Genomic DNA, 13,232 nt, shown 5'->3' on the forward strand with positions numbered 1-13,232 from the left:
AAGAGCTGTCCAATTGACACTGCCATAGAACAGATGTAACCACATCCCTCCTTTACTCCATAACTCCAGTACCATTTTATTGTTTCTAAGATAAGCTCCTCTGTTTGATGCTTACAGTCCTTCATGATTCAGCTCCATCCTATCTTTCCAGATATTTTCTGTTACTTTCCCCTTTCCCTGTATTTTTCAAGCAAACTGGCTTCCTCAATGTTTCTTGTATTTGACATTCCTTCTCTTAACTCTATGCCTCAGCAGAGGCCATCTTCCACTCCTGAAATACTCTCTTTACATCTCTGACTTTTGGAAGTAGGATATCAAGAGTCATCTCAGTGACCATTTCCTATCTAAGGCCTTTTCTGACTTCTCCAGCTCAGAAGAGCATAGGTATAGAGCTAGAAGGAATATGAGAAGTAAAACAGTTCACCCTCCCCCTCATTTTACAGATGAAGACCTTGAAACTCAGAGAGGTTCAGTGACTTGACTCTGGTCACACAGCTAGTAGATATCAGAAGCAGGATTCAAATAAGAGTTTCCCTGACTCCATAACTTAACCATGCAAGAGAAAGATGCTCTACTCACTAAACCCCTGCTACCTTATTAGTGTTCCTCCTTCCCTTCTCTCCATACCAATTATTTTGAATTGCTCATATATATCATTTATACTTACTGAGTACCTATGTGACACAGTGGATAGAGTTCCAGGTCTGGCATCAGGAAGATCCGAGTTCCAATTCAGCCTGAGACCTTTACTAGCTATGTGATTTTGGTCAAGTCGCTTTACCTCTGTTTGCCTCAGTTTCCTTAACTGTAAAATGCTTATAATAGTACCTACCTCCCAGGGTTGAGGTGAGGATCAAATGATATCATATTTGTAAAATATTCAGCATATTGCCTGGCACACAGAAGATGCTATAAAAATGCTTGTTGTTGCTGTTGTTCTTGTTGTTGTTACTTATAAACCTACTCTCTCTCCACTTTCCCATCAGAATGTAATTTCCTTGTGAACAGGTGCTATTTTCTTTTTTGTCTTTGTATTCCAGGTACCAAACATGGTGCTTTGCATGTTAGGCCCCTGAAAATGCTTTTTTAATTAGTTGAAGAGAAGTGAGATGGATGATAGTAAAATTAAGTGGATTTGGGAATAGTTGAATGGCTGGTCCAAGAAGAGTCATTAATGTCCATGGGGAAACAGGTCTCCAGGGAAGAGACCCAGGGATCTACCCTAGGTTCTATGACACTGGACATTTTTTATGACAGCAACTTCCCTATTAAACTAAGTTCTACAAAACAATGAGTGGTACAGTGCAGACATTTGTTTTGTTTGACTATCCATATTTTTTTTAATTTTTACTTTTTTATCATTTGGAAGTGGGAGGAAGGGAGAAGAAAGAAAATAAATATTGTCAGTTTAAATAAAATAAAGCGAAACATAAAAACAGTGAGTGCTATGATAATAATTTATTCACTCTTTCTCTAGTGGCTATTCTGAACCTTCTCATCTCTCCTCAAGCCTGCCCTAGCATCCCCTTCCTCCATCTTTTCGGCTAAGTACCTGAAATTATATTTCACCAAAAATATAGGCCATTTACCAATAGATTCCCCCTCTCCCCTCCTTGCACTCTTGAGTCTAGCTCTTGTCTTCTCTATCAGATGCCCCCACTATCACCTCGATGTCTAATTTTCAATCTCTCCCTAACTACTAGTTCCTTCCTTAATGTCTGCAAATATATCTATGTCTCCCTTAGCCTTAAAAGACTATCATTTGATCTTACCATCCCTATTAGCTATTGTCCTATATATTTCTCCCTTTCATGGCTAAAGTGCTTAAGAAAGTCATCTGTTCTGGATTCCTTTACTTCTTCTCCTCTCTCTCTTCTAAACCCACTATGATATTGCTTCTGACTTTCATTATTCAACTGAAACTGCCCTCTCCAAAGTTACCAATGATCTTGTAACTGCCAACTCTGATGGCCCACTCTCAATCTTCATCCTTCTTGACAACTCTGAAGTATTTGCGTCCTCCTAGACAGTCTCTCCTTCTAGGTTTTCATGACCCTGCTCTCCGCTGGTTCTCCTCTAATCTATCAGACCACTCCTCAGTAGTATTTGTTGCTAGTCCTTCATCCATGTTCCCCAAGCCTCAATCATGGCTGTCTTCTCTTTCCATTCTATTTAATCTCACTTGTCATTCTCATTAGTTCCTATGTATTTATTTTTCATCTCTATGTTGAGCTCTAGTTCCTCTCCTGAGCTACAATCATGCATCACCAACTGCCTTTTGGACCTCTCCACCTGGCTTTACCTTAGACATTTCCTACTTAACATATCCAAAACAGAATTCATTCTCCTTTCTCCTAAATCCTTCTCTTCCAAACTTTCCTGTCACTCAATAGGATATCACCATCGTCCCAGACCCCCACAACCTTAGTGTTATCCTTGACTTCAAATTCTCATTTGTTCTACCTAATATGCTCCCAAATCATGTTTCTATCTACAAATACATATACACATATATACACACATGCATATAACAAATACACACACGTGTGTGTGTGTGTGTGTGTGTGTGTGTGTGTGTGTGTGTGTGAAGCCCTTTCTCTCCATTCACATAACTATAAACCTTCTTTGGGCCTCTATCACCTCTTCTTGCCTGAACTATTATCATAGCTTTCTAACTGGTCTCCTTGCCTCGAGTCTCTTTCAACTCTCATTCATTCTCCATTTACTTGCTAACGTGATTTTTCTAAATCACAGTTATATATGTCACCCTCAACCCCAAACAATGAGCTCCAGTGACTCCCTTCCCCTTTGCCCATTTTCCTGACTTCTTTCAAAACTCAACTCAAATCCTACTTTGTTCAGAAGGTCTTTCCCAGTCTCCCTGGCTGCTAATCAATCTTCTCCCAGATTACCTTTCACATTCTCTGAATATATGTAGCTATTTCCCTGTTGCTTCTTCCAATAAAATGTGAGCTCTAGGAACTTTGGGGGGGGGTTTTGCCTTTTTTGTATCTCTAGAATTTAGCACAGTGCCTGGAACTTAGTAAGTGCATAATGTCATTGACTGACAATATCTGGCAGTCTGCGTATGTGAGTAAATCTAAAAAAGTAAATATTCCCTTATGTACAGGTAAACCAGACCACATAAATGGGTAGGAATCGAGACTTCCATTCTTACAAATGAGCAAGGATTATCTGGTATAGGAAAAGTAACTTTTGGGCATCTAATCCTTATGATCACCAAAAAAAAAAAAAAAAAAAGGCGGGGGAGAAGAAAAACTCATCCCAGAAAGAGAATGAAGGTAGGAAAAAATGAGAGGGGAAAGAATGAGCAGACAGAAGTTTCAAGTTCTATTAAAAAGATAAACAAAATGTAAAAACAATTCTCCCCCGTAAAAAGATGCATGCATCCATCTGTTCATATAGTCAGGAAGATTAGATGGCAAATTATCAGTCATTGACTTGGGAGTTGTACGCACCTGCATGAGTGTTTATTCAAAGACTTTTGCAATTTCTCTAGTCATTTTTATTCTTTGCCATTTAATTCAGTCAATTAATAGTAAGCTTTTGCACAATACCTTTATACCCAATATGATCCCAGATCCAGAGCTTGAAGGGCCCTCAAGTCCAACTCTTCTATTTTACAGAAACTGAGGCCTACAAAGTTTAAATGTCTTTCCCAAGGCCACAAAGGCAGGAAGCTTCAGAGCTGGGATGTGAAGCCTGCGTTTCCATGGACTGAACATTCTATATTTTTCTCACTGTCTCTGCTTCTCCCCAGTGACAGTACCAGTTTACCTGCACTGATTTTGATTTATTTGAAAATGATTTTATTTTTCAGTTTTGAGGGAAAATGAATGCTGTTTCCTCCATTCTAATCAAATTTCTAACGGAAAAATGTTCTTCCAGTAGGGAAAGTAGAATCTGAAAGAGAAGGGTCTTGCACTCAAGAAATACTTCTTAACTTTTTCTCCACTTGAAAGAGAGAACCTGAAGGCAGGGCTTATCTCTTTGTTTTTTTGTTTTGTCTTTGTATTTCGACCTACCATAATGCCTTACACATAGTAGGAACTTATCAAATGTTTGTTGAATGGAATTAAGCCCCCAAAATAAGAAAAAATAAAGAACCCTAATCATTTTAAGGTATTTGTTTGTTTGTTTGTTTGTTTCAATAGAGGTAATCAAAACAGAAACAAGGATGTTTCAATTACACAAATAAGGTCAAGAATAAAAATTGGGAGAGTCCAAATATATAAGACTGCTGGAGACTTAGATTTTGGCTTTTGTCATTTGCCCTTTGAGTTCCATAGCTATAAAGTATTTGTGTGACCATTCCTAGGCTCCTTGAGGGATTTCTGGGAAAATATTTTCCGTTATGCATCTTGAATGGTTTCCTTTAGTCATTTGAATGCCATCTTGTCCCTTCGTATCTGATAAGCACAAAACAGTAACTCAGGTTGACAGCATCCCTACCAGAGACGTGAAGCTATTGAATTATCAAAGGACAATTCTAAATATCAGTCTTTGAAGGATAACTGATCTACTAAAAGCCAGTATTGTTTTGGACATGCTATGTCACATTTCTAACTCTTCACTTTACATGGCATTGTGCAGTATCCCTTGGTGTCAGCTAACATCAGAAGAAGCATTACACAACATGACAGGATGACTTAAAAATTGAACGAAAGCCTCTATTCCTCAGTATCCATTTTGTCTCAGCCATTAAGAAAAATATAAGAGCAAAGAATGGTAGGTTATCTTTAGGATCTGTTGATTGAAATACATTAGGCTGTCCTGAGCTGCATGTACCAAATGTGTGTGACTTCTCTTTTCTGTATTCTTTGTTGTTGATTCTTGTAAATACCAAATTGATGAAATAAAGCCTGGGCCATTTCCCCAATCAATGAACATTTATACACACTGCTAGGTTACTGGATATATTAAAATTTCTGGATTAAAGTGCTAGTTCTTGTATCAAAAGGGAGAGGTCTTTATTTGGGGTATGTTCTAATGCATCAGCAACTGACGATGTTATACAAACTAAGGGCCACTGGACAAGGACAAGGACAAGGAGGGGAATAGATTTGGGGTGGATCCATCCATCTCCTCACAGACCAAAGTCTGCAACTAGCACTTATTAAATAGTGCCTACTATTTGTTCTAAGTACTGTGGGAGGCACAGGAGATACGAAAACAAAGCAGCTTCTGCCTTCACTGGGGTTACATTCTGTAGAGAGTGGAATTCCACATGATGCAATAGAAGGCATATTAGATCAGGAGTAAAAGGGTCTGGATACAGATCTTGGTTCTGCCACTCACTACTAGCTTCAGGCTCCTTATCTTCAAAATGAGGGGGTTGGACTATACTAGAAAAGACCTTAGAGATCATCTAAGCCAGTTTCCACATTTTATAGATAGTGAAAGAAGTATAGTGGATCCAGTTCTAACCAGCACCTGAGAGCTGATTGTTAAATCTTCAGTGTGAGTATTTACACCTCAAAAACTGGCAAATGCTACAAATCGAGACTTGATTTATTGTTTGGTTCATTGTCTAGACTTAAAGTGAGAAGATAGTTGAGCTTTCTTGTTTGTTTGTTTTTTGGTGGGGCAATGAGGGTTAAGTGACTTGCCCAGGGTCACACAGCTGGTAAGTGTCAAGTGTCTGAGGCTGGATTTGAACTCAGGTCCTCCTGAATTCAGGGCCAGTGCTTTATCCACTGCACCACCTAGCTGCCCCTGGTTGAGCTTTCTTAATGTATGCTTGATTTGTTATCAAAATGGTCTGGTTCCTTTAAAAAAAATCAGATTGTTGAGTCATAGAGTCATTTATTTACAAAAAAACCTCAGAGATAATTAGAGACATTTGAAGACAGCTGTGAAATTCAATGCTTCTACTATAAAAAAGCAGAAAACAGTGGGAAATTGCTTGTGAAAATAGGACAAAGATGGGCAGGGGCTAGATGATCTAAGAGAAAAGCAAGAATCAAAGCAAGTGAATTAGAGAACCAATAAGACACCCAAGCCTCTCCTAAGTTGTAAAGTAATTTTAATGAGGCATTTACATACCAGGGCTTTAACCTGCTTATAAATTAAAAGCAAGCTAAGGTAAAACTAAAGCAATGGGAAGGGCTGATAAATTTGTTAGTGGGAATAGGGTTATTAATATTAATGATAGGGGGCAGCTAGGTGGCGCAGTGGATAGAGCACCTGTCCTGGAGTCAGGAGGACCTGAGTTCAAATCCGGCCTCAGACACTTGACACTTACTAGCTGTGAGACCCTGGGCAAGTCACTTAACCCTCATTGCCCCGCAAAAAAACAAAACAAAACAAAACAAAACAAAATATTAATGATAAAAATGGAATTTTAGAATTGGAAGAGACCTTAGAAGTTGGTCATTCTAATACATACTTGAACAAGACTTGTAACATACACAAAGTGACCATCCAGTTTTTCTCCTAGTAAGAGGAAATCCTTGTCAGCCAGCCCACTGTACTTTGAGATAGATCTAATTTTAGGAAGGTTTCACTTATATGAAATCCAAATTCACTTCTTTGCAACTTTCACCTATTTCTCCTGGTTTTCTCCTCTGGGGTCAAAGAGCATATTTCCAATTGCTTTTCTATATGTCAGTTCTTCAAATACTTCAGAGAGCTGTCATGTTCCCCCTAAGTCTTCTCATGTCTAGGCTAAATATCTTCAGTTCCTTTAATTGATCCTCATCTGGTTGTAAACTTGAGGCTTTTCGCCACCTTCATTGTTCTCTGGAAACTCAGCAGCTTGTGAATATCCTTTCTTGTTTGCAGATTTTTTTTTTTTTTTGCAGAGCAAATGAGGGTTAAGTGACTTGCCCATGGTCACACAGCTAGTAAGTGTTAAGTGTCTGAGTCCAGATTGGAACTCAGGTCCTCCTGAATCCAGAGCCACTGCTTTATCCACTGCACCACCTAGCTACCCTCTGTCCTTTCTAATAAAAAAATGCTACCATAAGCTAACCAAAATACTTCAAATTTGCTCTGACCAAGGCAAAATATGTCAGGATTATAATTTTCCAGAGTATAGGATGCTATATGTGTCTTAATATAGTCTAATAATGCATTAGCTTTTTTTGGTTTCTATATCATCTGTGGTGATTAGTGTTGTTCTCTCATTTCAGTCATTTCTGACTCTTTGTGACATCATTTGGAAAAGATACTAGAATGGTTTTCCATTTTTTCTTTAGTTCATTTTGTAGATGAGGAAACTGAGGCAAGTAGTGGTTAAGTCACTTGCCCAGGGTCACACTAAGTGTCTGAGTAGAATTTGAACTCAGGTCTTCCTGACTCCGGGTCTGGTGCTCTAGCCACTGTGCCACCTGGTTGGCACCTTATCATACTATTGGTTTATATTGCTTACCTCCCATATTAACTCCTATTAATCATGAGGAAACATAACAAGCATGATAACAATAGATTATATGATTTCAAAGTTTTTATATACATTATGTTATTTGATCTTCACAATAATCTCATAAAATAAGTACTTGATGAATAATGATCCCCATTTTCCAGATGAAAAAAAACTAAGTCACCAGAAGTTGTGACTTGTCTATGATCATCCATAGTATAGTTCCTTCAATCTCCAAATCATTGGAATCAGGGTTCAAACCCAAATCTCTCCTGACTCCAAGTCTACCTCTCTCTCTATTCTACAACTCTGCCAAAAAATCATTAAAATTTAGACATCATTCACATGAATTCACATAAGGTAATTTGTAGACATCTCTCATCATCTGTAGTCAGATAAATCAGCCAATGCATACTTGATACCATAGGCTAAATGTACCATTACCAGTAACTGCATCCATTTGCCTACCAAATTTTTACCTCAGCTTTGGTCCATCAACTCCAGTATTGTTGTTGTTGTTGTTGTTGTTTTTCCTGCTCCTCCTGCTATGTCTGAACACATGGCATGACTTTGGACTATATCCTGGTTGTCTGATCCTTTCAAGAATATTGCATTTTCTACATCTTTGCCTAGTAAGGCTTCCTATCTATTTTTCATTTAATACACTGATCAATTGATTCTTGCTCATTAGAAGGTCATATCTGATAGGAGTTCTTCCAGTGAATAAAACTATTCACCCTCAAAGATACCCTGGAGGTATCTTTGCAGATCTCATTCATTTTGCAGTATCAATTGCCACTTCTTTTTAGTGCCACCTCCCAAATCTACACTTCCAACCCAGCTCTATCAAATAGCCTCTTGAGAGTACATAGATTCATAGATCTTGAGTTGGAAGAGAACTGAGAAGCCATGTAGTACAACCCCCACATCCTCCAAGTAAGGAAACATAAACCCAAAAAGGGTAATTTTCCTGAGGTCACAAAGGTAATAAGCACCAGACACAGAACCTGACCACAAATCTTCTGCCCCCAAAGCCATTGTTCCTTCTACTGTACCACAATATATCCCTAAGAACTACTGATCTTTTTTTTAAAATGCAATAAAAAACTTTATTTATCTGTTACCACTGGAAAATGGACTATTTCATACAAGTGAGGTTTCCAGACAATTGAATTTTTTCATTACAAAAGTATTTTATTATTTTTTAGTTACATTCAGAAATAGTTTTCAACATTTGTTTTTATAAGATTTCTTGTTCCAAATTTTTCTTCTCCCTCCCTTCCCTCCCCTTTCCCCAAGACAGCAAGCAATCTGATATAGGTTACATATGTACAATCATATTAAACATATTTCTGCATTAGTCATCCTGTGAAAGGAGAATTAGAACAAAAGGGAAAAACCTCAAAAAAGAAAAAAAAACCAGAAACAGTATGCATCTAGATTCCACAGTTGATGGATTTGGAGAGCATTTTGCATCACAAAGTCTTTTGGAACTATCTTGGACCATTGTATTTTTGAGAAGAGTCAAGTCTATCTATCACAGTTCATCAAAACACAATGTTATTGATACTGTGTACAATATCCTGGGTCTGCTCATCTCACTCAGCATCAATTCATGTAAGTCCTTCCAGGTTTCTCTGAAATCTGCCTGATCATCATTTCTTATAGCACAATAGTATTCCATTACATTCATATACCACAACTTGTTCAGCCATTCTCCAATTGATGGACATCCCCTCAATTTCCAATTCTTTGCCACCACAAAAAGAGCAGCTATAAATATTTTTGTACATGTGGGTTCATTTCCCTTTTTTACTATCTTTTAAAGACCTAATAACAGTATTTCTGGATGAAAGGGTATGCTCAGTTTTATAGCCCTTTGGGCATAGTTCCAAATTGCTCTCCAGAATGGCTGGATCACTTGACAGCCCCACCAACAATGCAATAGTGTTCCAATTTTCCCACAGCTTCTCCAATGTTGATTATTTTCCTTTTTTGTCATATTATCCAATCTGATAGGTGTGAGGTGGTATCTCAGAGTTGTTTTAATTTGAATTTCTCTAATCAATAGTGATTTAGGGCATTTTTTCATATGCAATAGAGCTTTGATTTCTTCATCAGAAAACTGCCGGTTCATATCCTTTGACCATTTCTCAATTGGGGAATGACTTGCATTCTTATAAATTTGATTTAGTTCCTTTATAGAACTACTGTTCTTTATCTCAAATTGACACCCAGGATGTCTTGATGTTAATATCCTATTATTATTTCAATACTGAAGTTATTAACTTTACTCAATCGGTTTGTTGTCTTTTCCAACTTCCCCATTTCTCTTCATGGTTTGACTCTTCTTTCAGTTTTCTAAATGGAAAATCATAGAACCATTTTTTATTCTTTTGTCTACCCCATTGCCTTTTGCCAAATCTGTCAATAACTTGTGTCAATTTTCTTCCACATGGATCTCTTAGATTTGTATTTTCCTCTCCATGGGCCCTGCAAACACCCTATTCCAGGCTTTCATCACTACATCACTTTTCCTAAAGCATAAAATAATAGATTTAGAGTTAGTTGGAAAGGAACTTAGAATCCATAGAATCCAACCCCCTCATTTTCCAGATGAAAAAATTGAGGTACAGAGAAATTATGTGACATTCCCAAGGTCACACAGTCATTAAGTGTCTGAGGCAAGATTTGACCCTATTTTATGCTTAGTACTCTAAACATTGTACCACCCTGAAGCAATAGCTTTCATAATATTTCTTCTTCCTAAGAACATGTAGCTACTTTCCATTTCTTATTAGGTCAAGGTCTAAATTCCCATTCTGACATTTAAAATGCTTTATAAGTTGACTCCACTTTATATAATGTTATTCTTTATTAAAACTGGTGTCCTCACTGGAACTCATTTATGCCACCCTTATTCCTTATCTCATGTCCATTATACCAATCTTTTGAAGCTTAGCTCCAGACTCTCACAAGAAATCTTTATTCAAGTCTCTGGCCCACACTCATCTTTGCCTTTCCTAACCTTCTATAGGCCTTATTATCTGACTCACGCATCTTGACTTAATTTTATTCTTTGATTGTTATTGTCCTATGTTTCTTGTACATATCTCATCTCTTCTAACTATACTATTAGCTACTTGAGGTTAAGTATTATATTCAAGCACCTGACTTGAGGGCAAGTAGAATTCAATGCCTTCTTCATAAAACCAAAAGTGCTCTGAACAAAGTAGGAGTTTGAAAGAAATGATTATTAATAACAGGTGATTTCAGAAAATTCATAGTTCTCTCCCTTTTTCTAAAGACCTCATTTCAAGACTCAGACTCTGAAGGACAGGACTGATGATACTAGATAGGATTTACATTCTCTTCAGTCTAGGCATTGCTACCTCACCCAGCCTTATAAAGAATTTAATGGGGAGCAGCTAGGTGATGCAGTAAAAAAGCACCAGCCCTGGATTCAGGAGGACCTGAGTTCAAATCCAGCCTCAGACACTTGGCATTTACTAGCTGTGTGACCCTGGGCAAGTCACTTAACCCCATTGCCCCACAAAAACAAAACAAAAATTTAATGTAAGGTGAAACTCATAGCCCATTATGTCCTGCTCAGTGTTGAGTGAGGGATATACATCCTTGGGATGATTTGGAAGTATATGACATGATCAAAGTTATGTCCCCCAGCCCCTCACTAGAATAGTCCTACCTGTCATTATCCAATCAGAGTTGAGTGCCAGCCTCAGAACACCCACTCTTCCAAGGTCATTTAAACTATGAGCACACCACCATGATTCATCTTTGACTTTCCCATTTTACTGGTAATATGCTAGCATTGTTAATAAAATGATTTGCCAGAAATTATGTCTCTCGAACTTTCAACAGCACAAGTTTTAGAAATACGAATTGAATTGTAATGAATTAGGAGGCATTGGAAGGTAGTCCCAGGATTTGAGTGGATGAGACATAATAGAGGTAATTCTTAATTAAAATACAAGTAAATTGAATTACAATGGGTAGGCAGTTTTTAGGAAGAGTGTTATAAGCACATCTGTACCACCAAACATTTCCTGTACAGGACAGACTCTTTTTTTTTTTTTTTAGTGAGGCAATTGGGGTTAAGTGACTTGCCCGGGGTCACACAGCTAGTAAGTGTTAAGTGTCTGAGGCTGGATTTGAACTCAGGTACTCCTGACTCCAGGGCTGGTGCTCTATCCACTGTGACACCTAGCTGCCCTAGGACAGACTCTTGTAGATTTTCTGGTTGCAGGACATGATGCTTGTAGAAGAGTCAGTGCAGAATCAAACTTTACCTATTCTATAATTTTTCCTAGAATGTCTTAGTGTTAGCAGTGGAGAGAAAAAAGAGAGAGAAACATTTCTGTGCCCAAAAGGAACCATCCTCCTGATGAATACTACTAAGATCCAAAGAGGAGAGATGTAGACAAAGCAAAAGTGATAACTGATCTGATGTCATAGTAAAGGAACAAATGGGTCTAATATTTCTTAAGCCTTAGTATTCAGGGAGAGGGCTTCTTTTGATCAGCAAATCTAAATAATTTTGCATGAAAGGAGGATTCCTACTGCTATATCCGAGTCAGAATAATTCTGAGCAATGGTACAATAAATGAAAAGAAAGTCTAAAAGATGAGCCTGTGTTAGCGGAACAATTTCTCATCTATCCTAATATGAGTAATCATCATTACTGTAAAGCCCATTTGTCACTCAAAGTCAAAGAAAGATACCAGGTTTCCCTGGGAAAATGCCTTTCCTTTGGATTAAAGTAGATATAGAACCTTCTATCCAAGAATCTCAAAGGGAGTGCTTTGTATACCTATTATCGTGAGATTAAAACAAAAGAAAATTCCCCAGACCACAAAATAAATCTATTGCACATTTAGAGTGAAGGGGACAAAATGATGTTCTAAATGACTTCTTTATATAGTATTCCCCCCCCCCTTTTTTAGGAGCAGTTAGCAAGTTTATGTGGTGAAAGCCAAAGAGCACATGTGGTGGGGGTTGGAAGGAAGGATGTTGGTAACCCTGACAATGTAGTTAGTTGCTTCAGGGGGGAAGAGGATCATTTTTACACTGAGACAGTTAGGGGATTCTTTGTGGAAAGGGGACTTTTGCTCTCAGCTGTTCAGCACCATCCAGATTAACTCTTCATAGCTGATACAACCAGTGCTGTCCTCATGCCCTGCCACCAACACTTCCACTTCTTCCTGGGTCATCTTCTCACCCAGAGTGATGAGGACGTGCCGTATTTCAGCCCCCATGACTGTGCCATTCCCTTCCTTATCAAACACCAAAAGCCCCTCTATGTAGTCTTCATATGTGCCCTGGTCCTTATTCTTTGCTACAGTCTGCAGCATTGGCAGGAAGTGTTCAAAGTCCAGCACCTTCACATTCATCTCATCACTCTTGGGATTCCCTAAGACCTTGAGCACCTCAGCATTGGTGGGTTTCTGGCCCAGGGTCTGCATCACGTCCCTACACTGGCTGTATAAGATCTTTCCATACCCCATGTGGTCAAACAGCTGGAAGGAATCCTTGAACTCAGCAGTCTGTTCCTCCATCAAGTCACACATCTTGGCCGTGCAGCTCGGTCATAGTGCTGCTGCTGCTGCATGTATTGGCTTCATCTATATAGTATCCTTGACATCAGCTATCAAAGAGTTCATTTTGGTCCTAGCCTTCTTCCTTTAGCTGATTCACCTTGGGTTATTTCATTTCTTCTCACATCTTTATCAAGTGATGACCAAAGAACAAAGGAAAAGGCAGAAAAGGCAGATCTCTTCACAATTAAAATTATTCACTTATGACCAAAGGAACTGTGAGTAAAAAGACA

General features: G+C 38.3%; 1 protein-coding gene across 1 annotated transcript; it reads right to left on the reverse strand.

The window, feature by feature from the left end:
- Positions 1-12,516: 12,516 nt before the first annotated feature.
- Positions 12,517-12,972, reverse strand: LOC122751031 (myosin light polypeptide 6-like). The gene has a single exon (XM_043997947.1). The coding sequence runs from the start codon at positions 12,970-12,972 to the stop codon at positions 12,517-12,519; it is 456 nt and encodes a 151-aa protein (XP_043853882.1).
- Positions 12,973-13,232: the final 260 nt, after the last annotated feature.

Source organism: Dromiciops gliroides, chromosome 3 (genome assembly GCF_019393635.1).
Source record: "Dromiciops gliroides isolate mDroGli1 chromosome 3, mDroGli1.pri, whole genome shotgun sequence".
Lineage (NCBI taxonomy): Eukaryota > Metazoa > Chordata > Mammalia > Microbiotheria > Microbiotheriidae > Dromiciops > Dromiciops gliroides.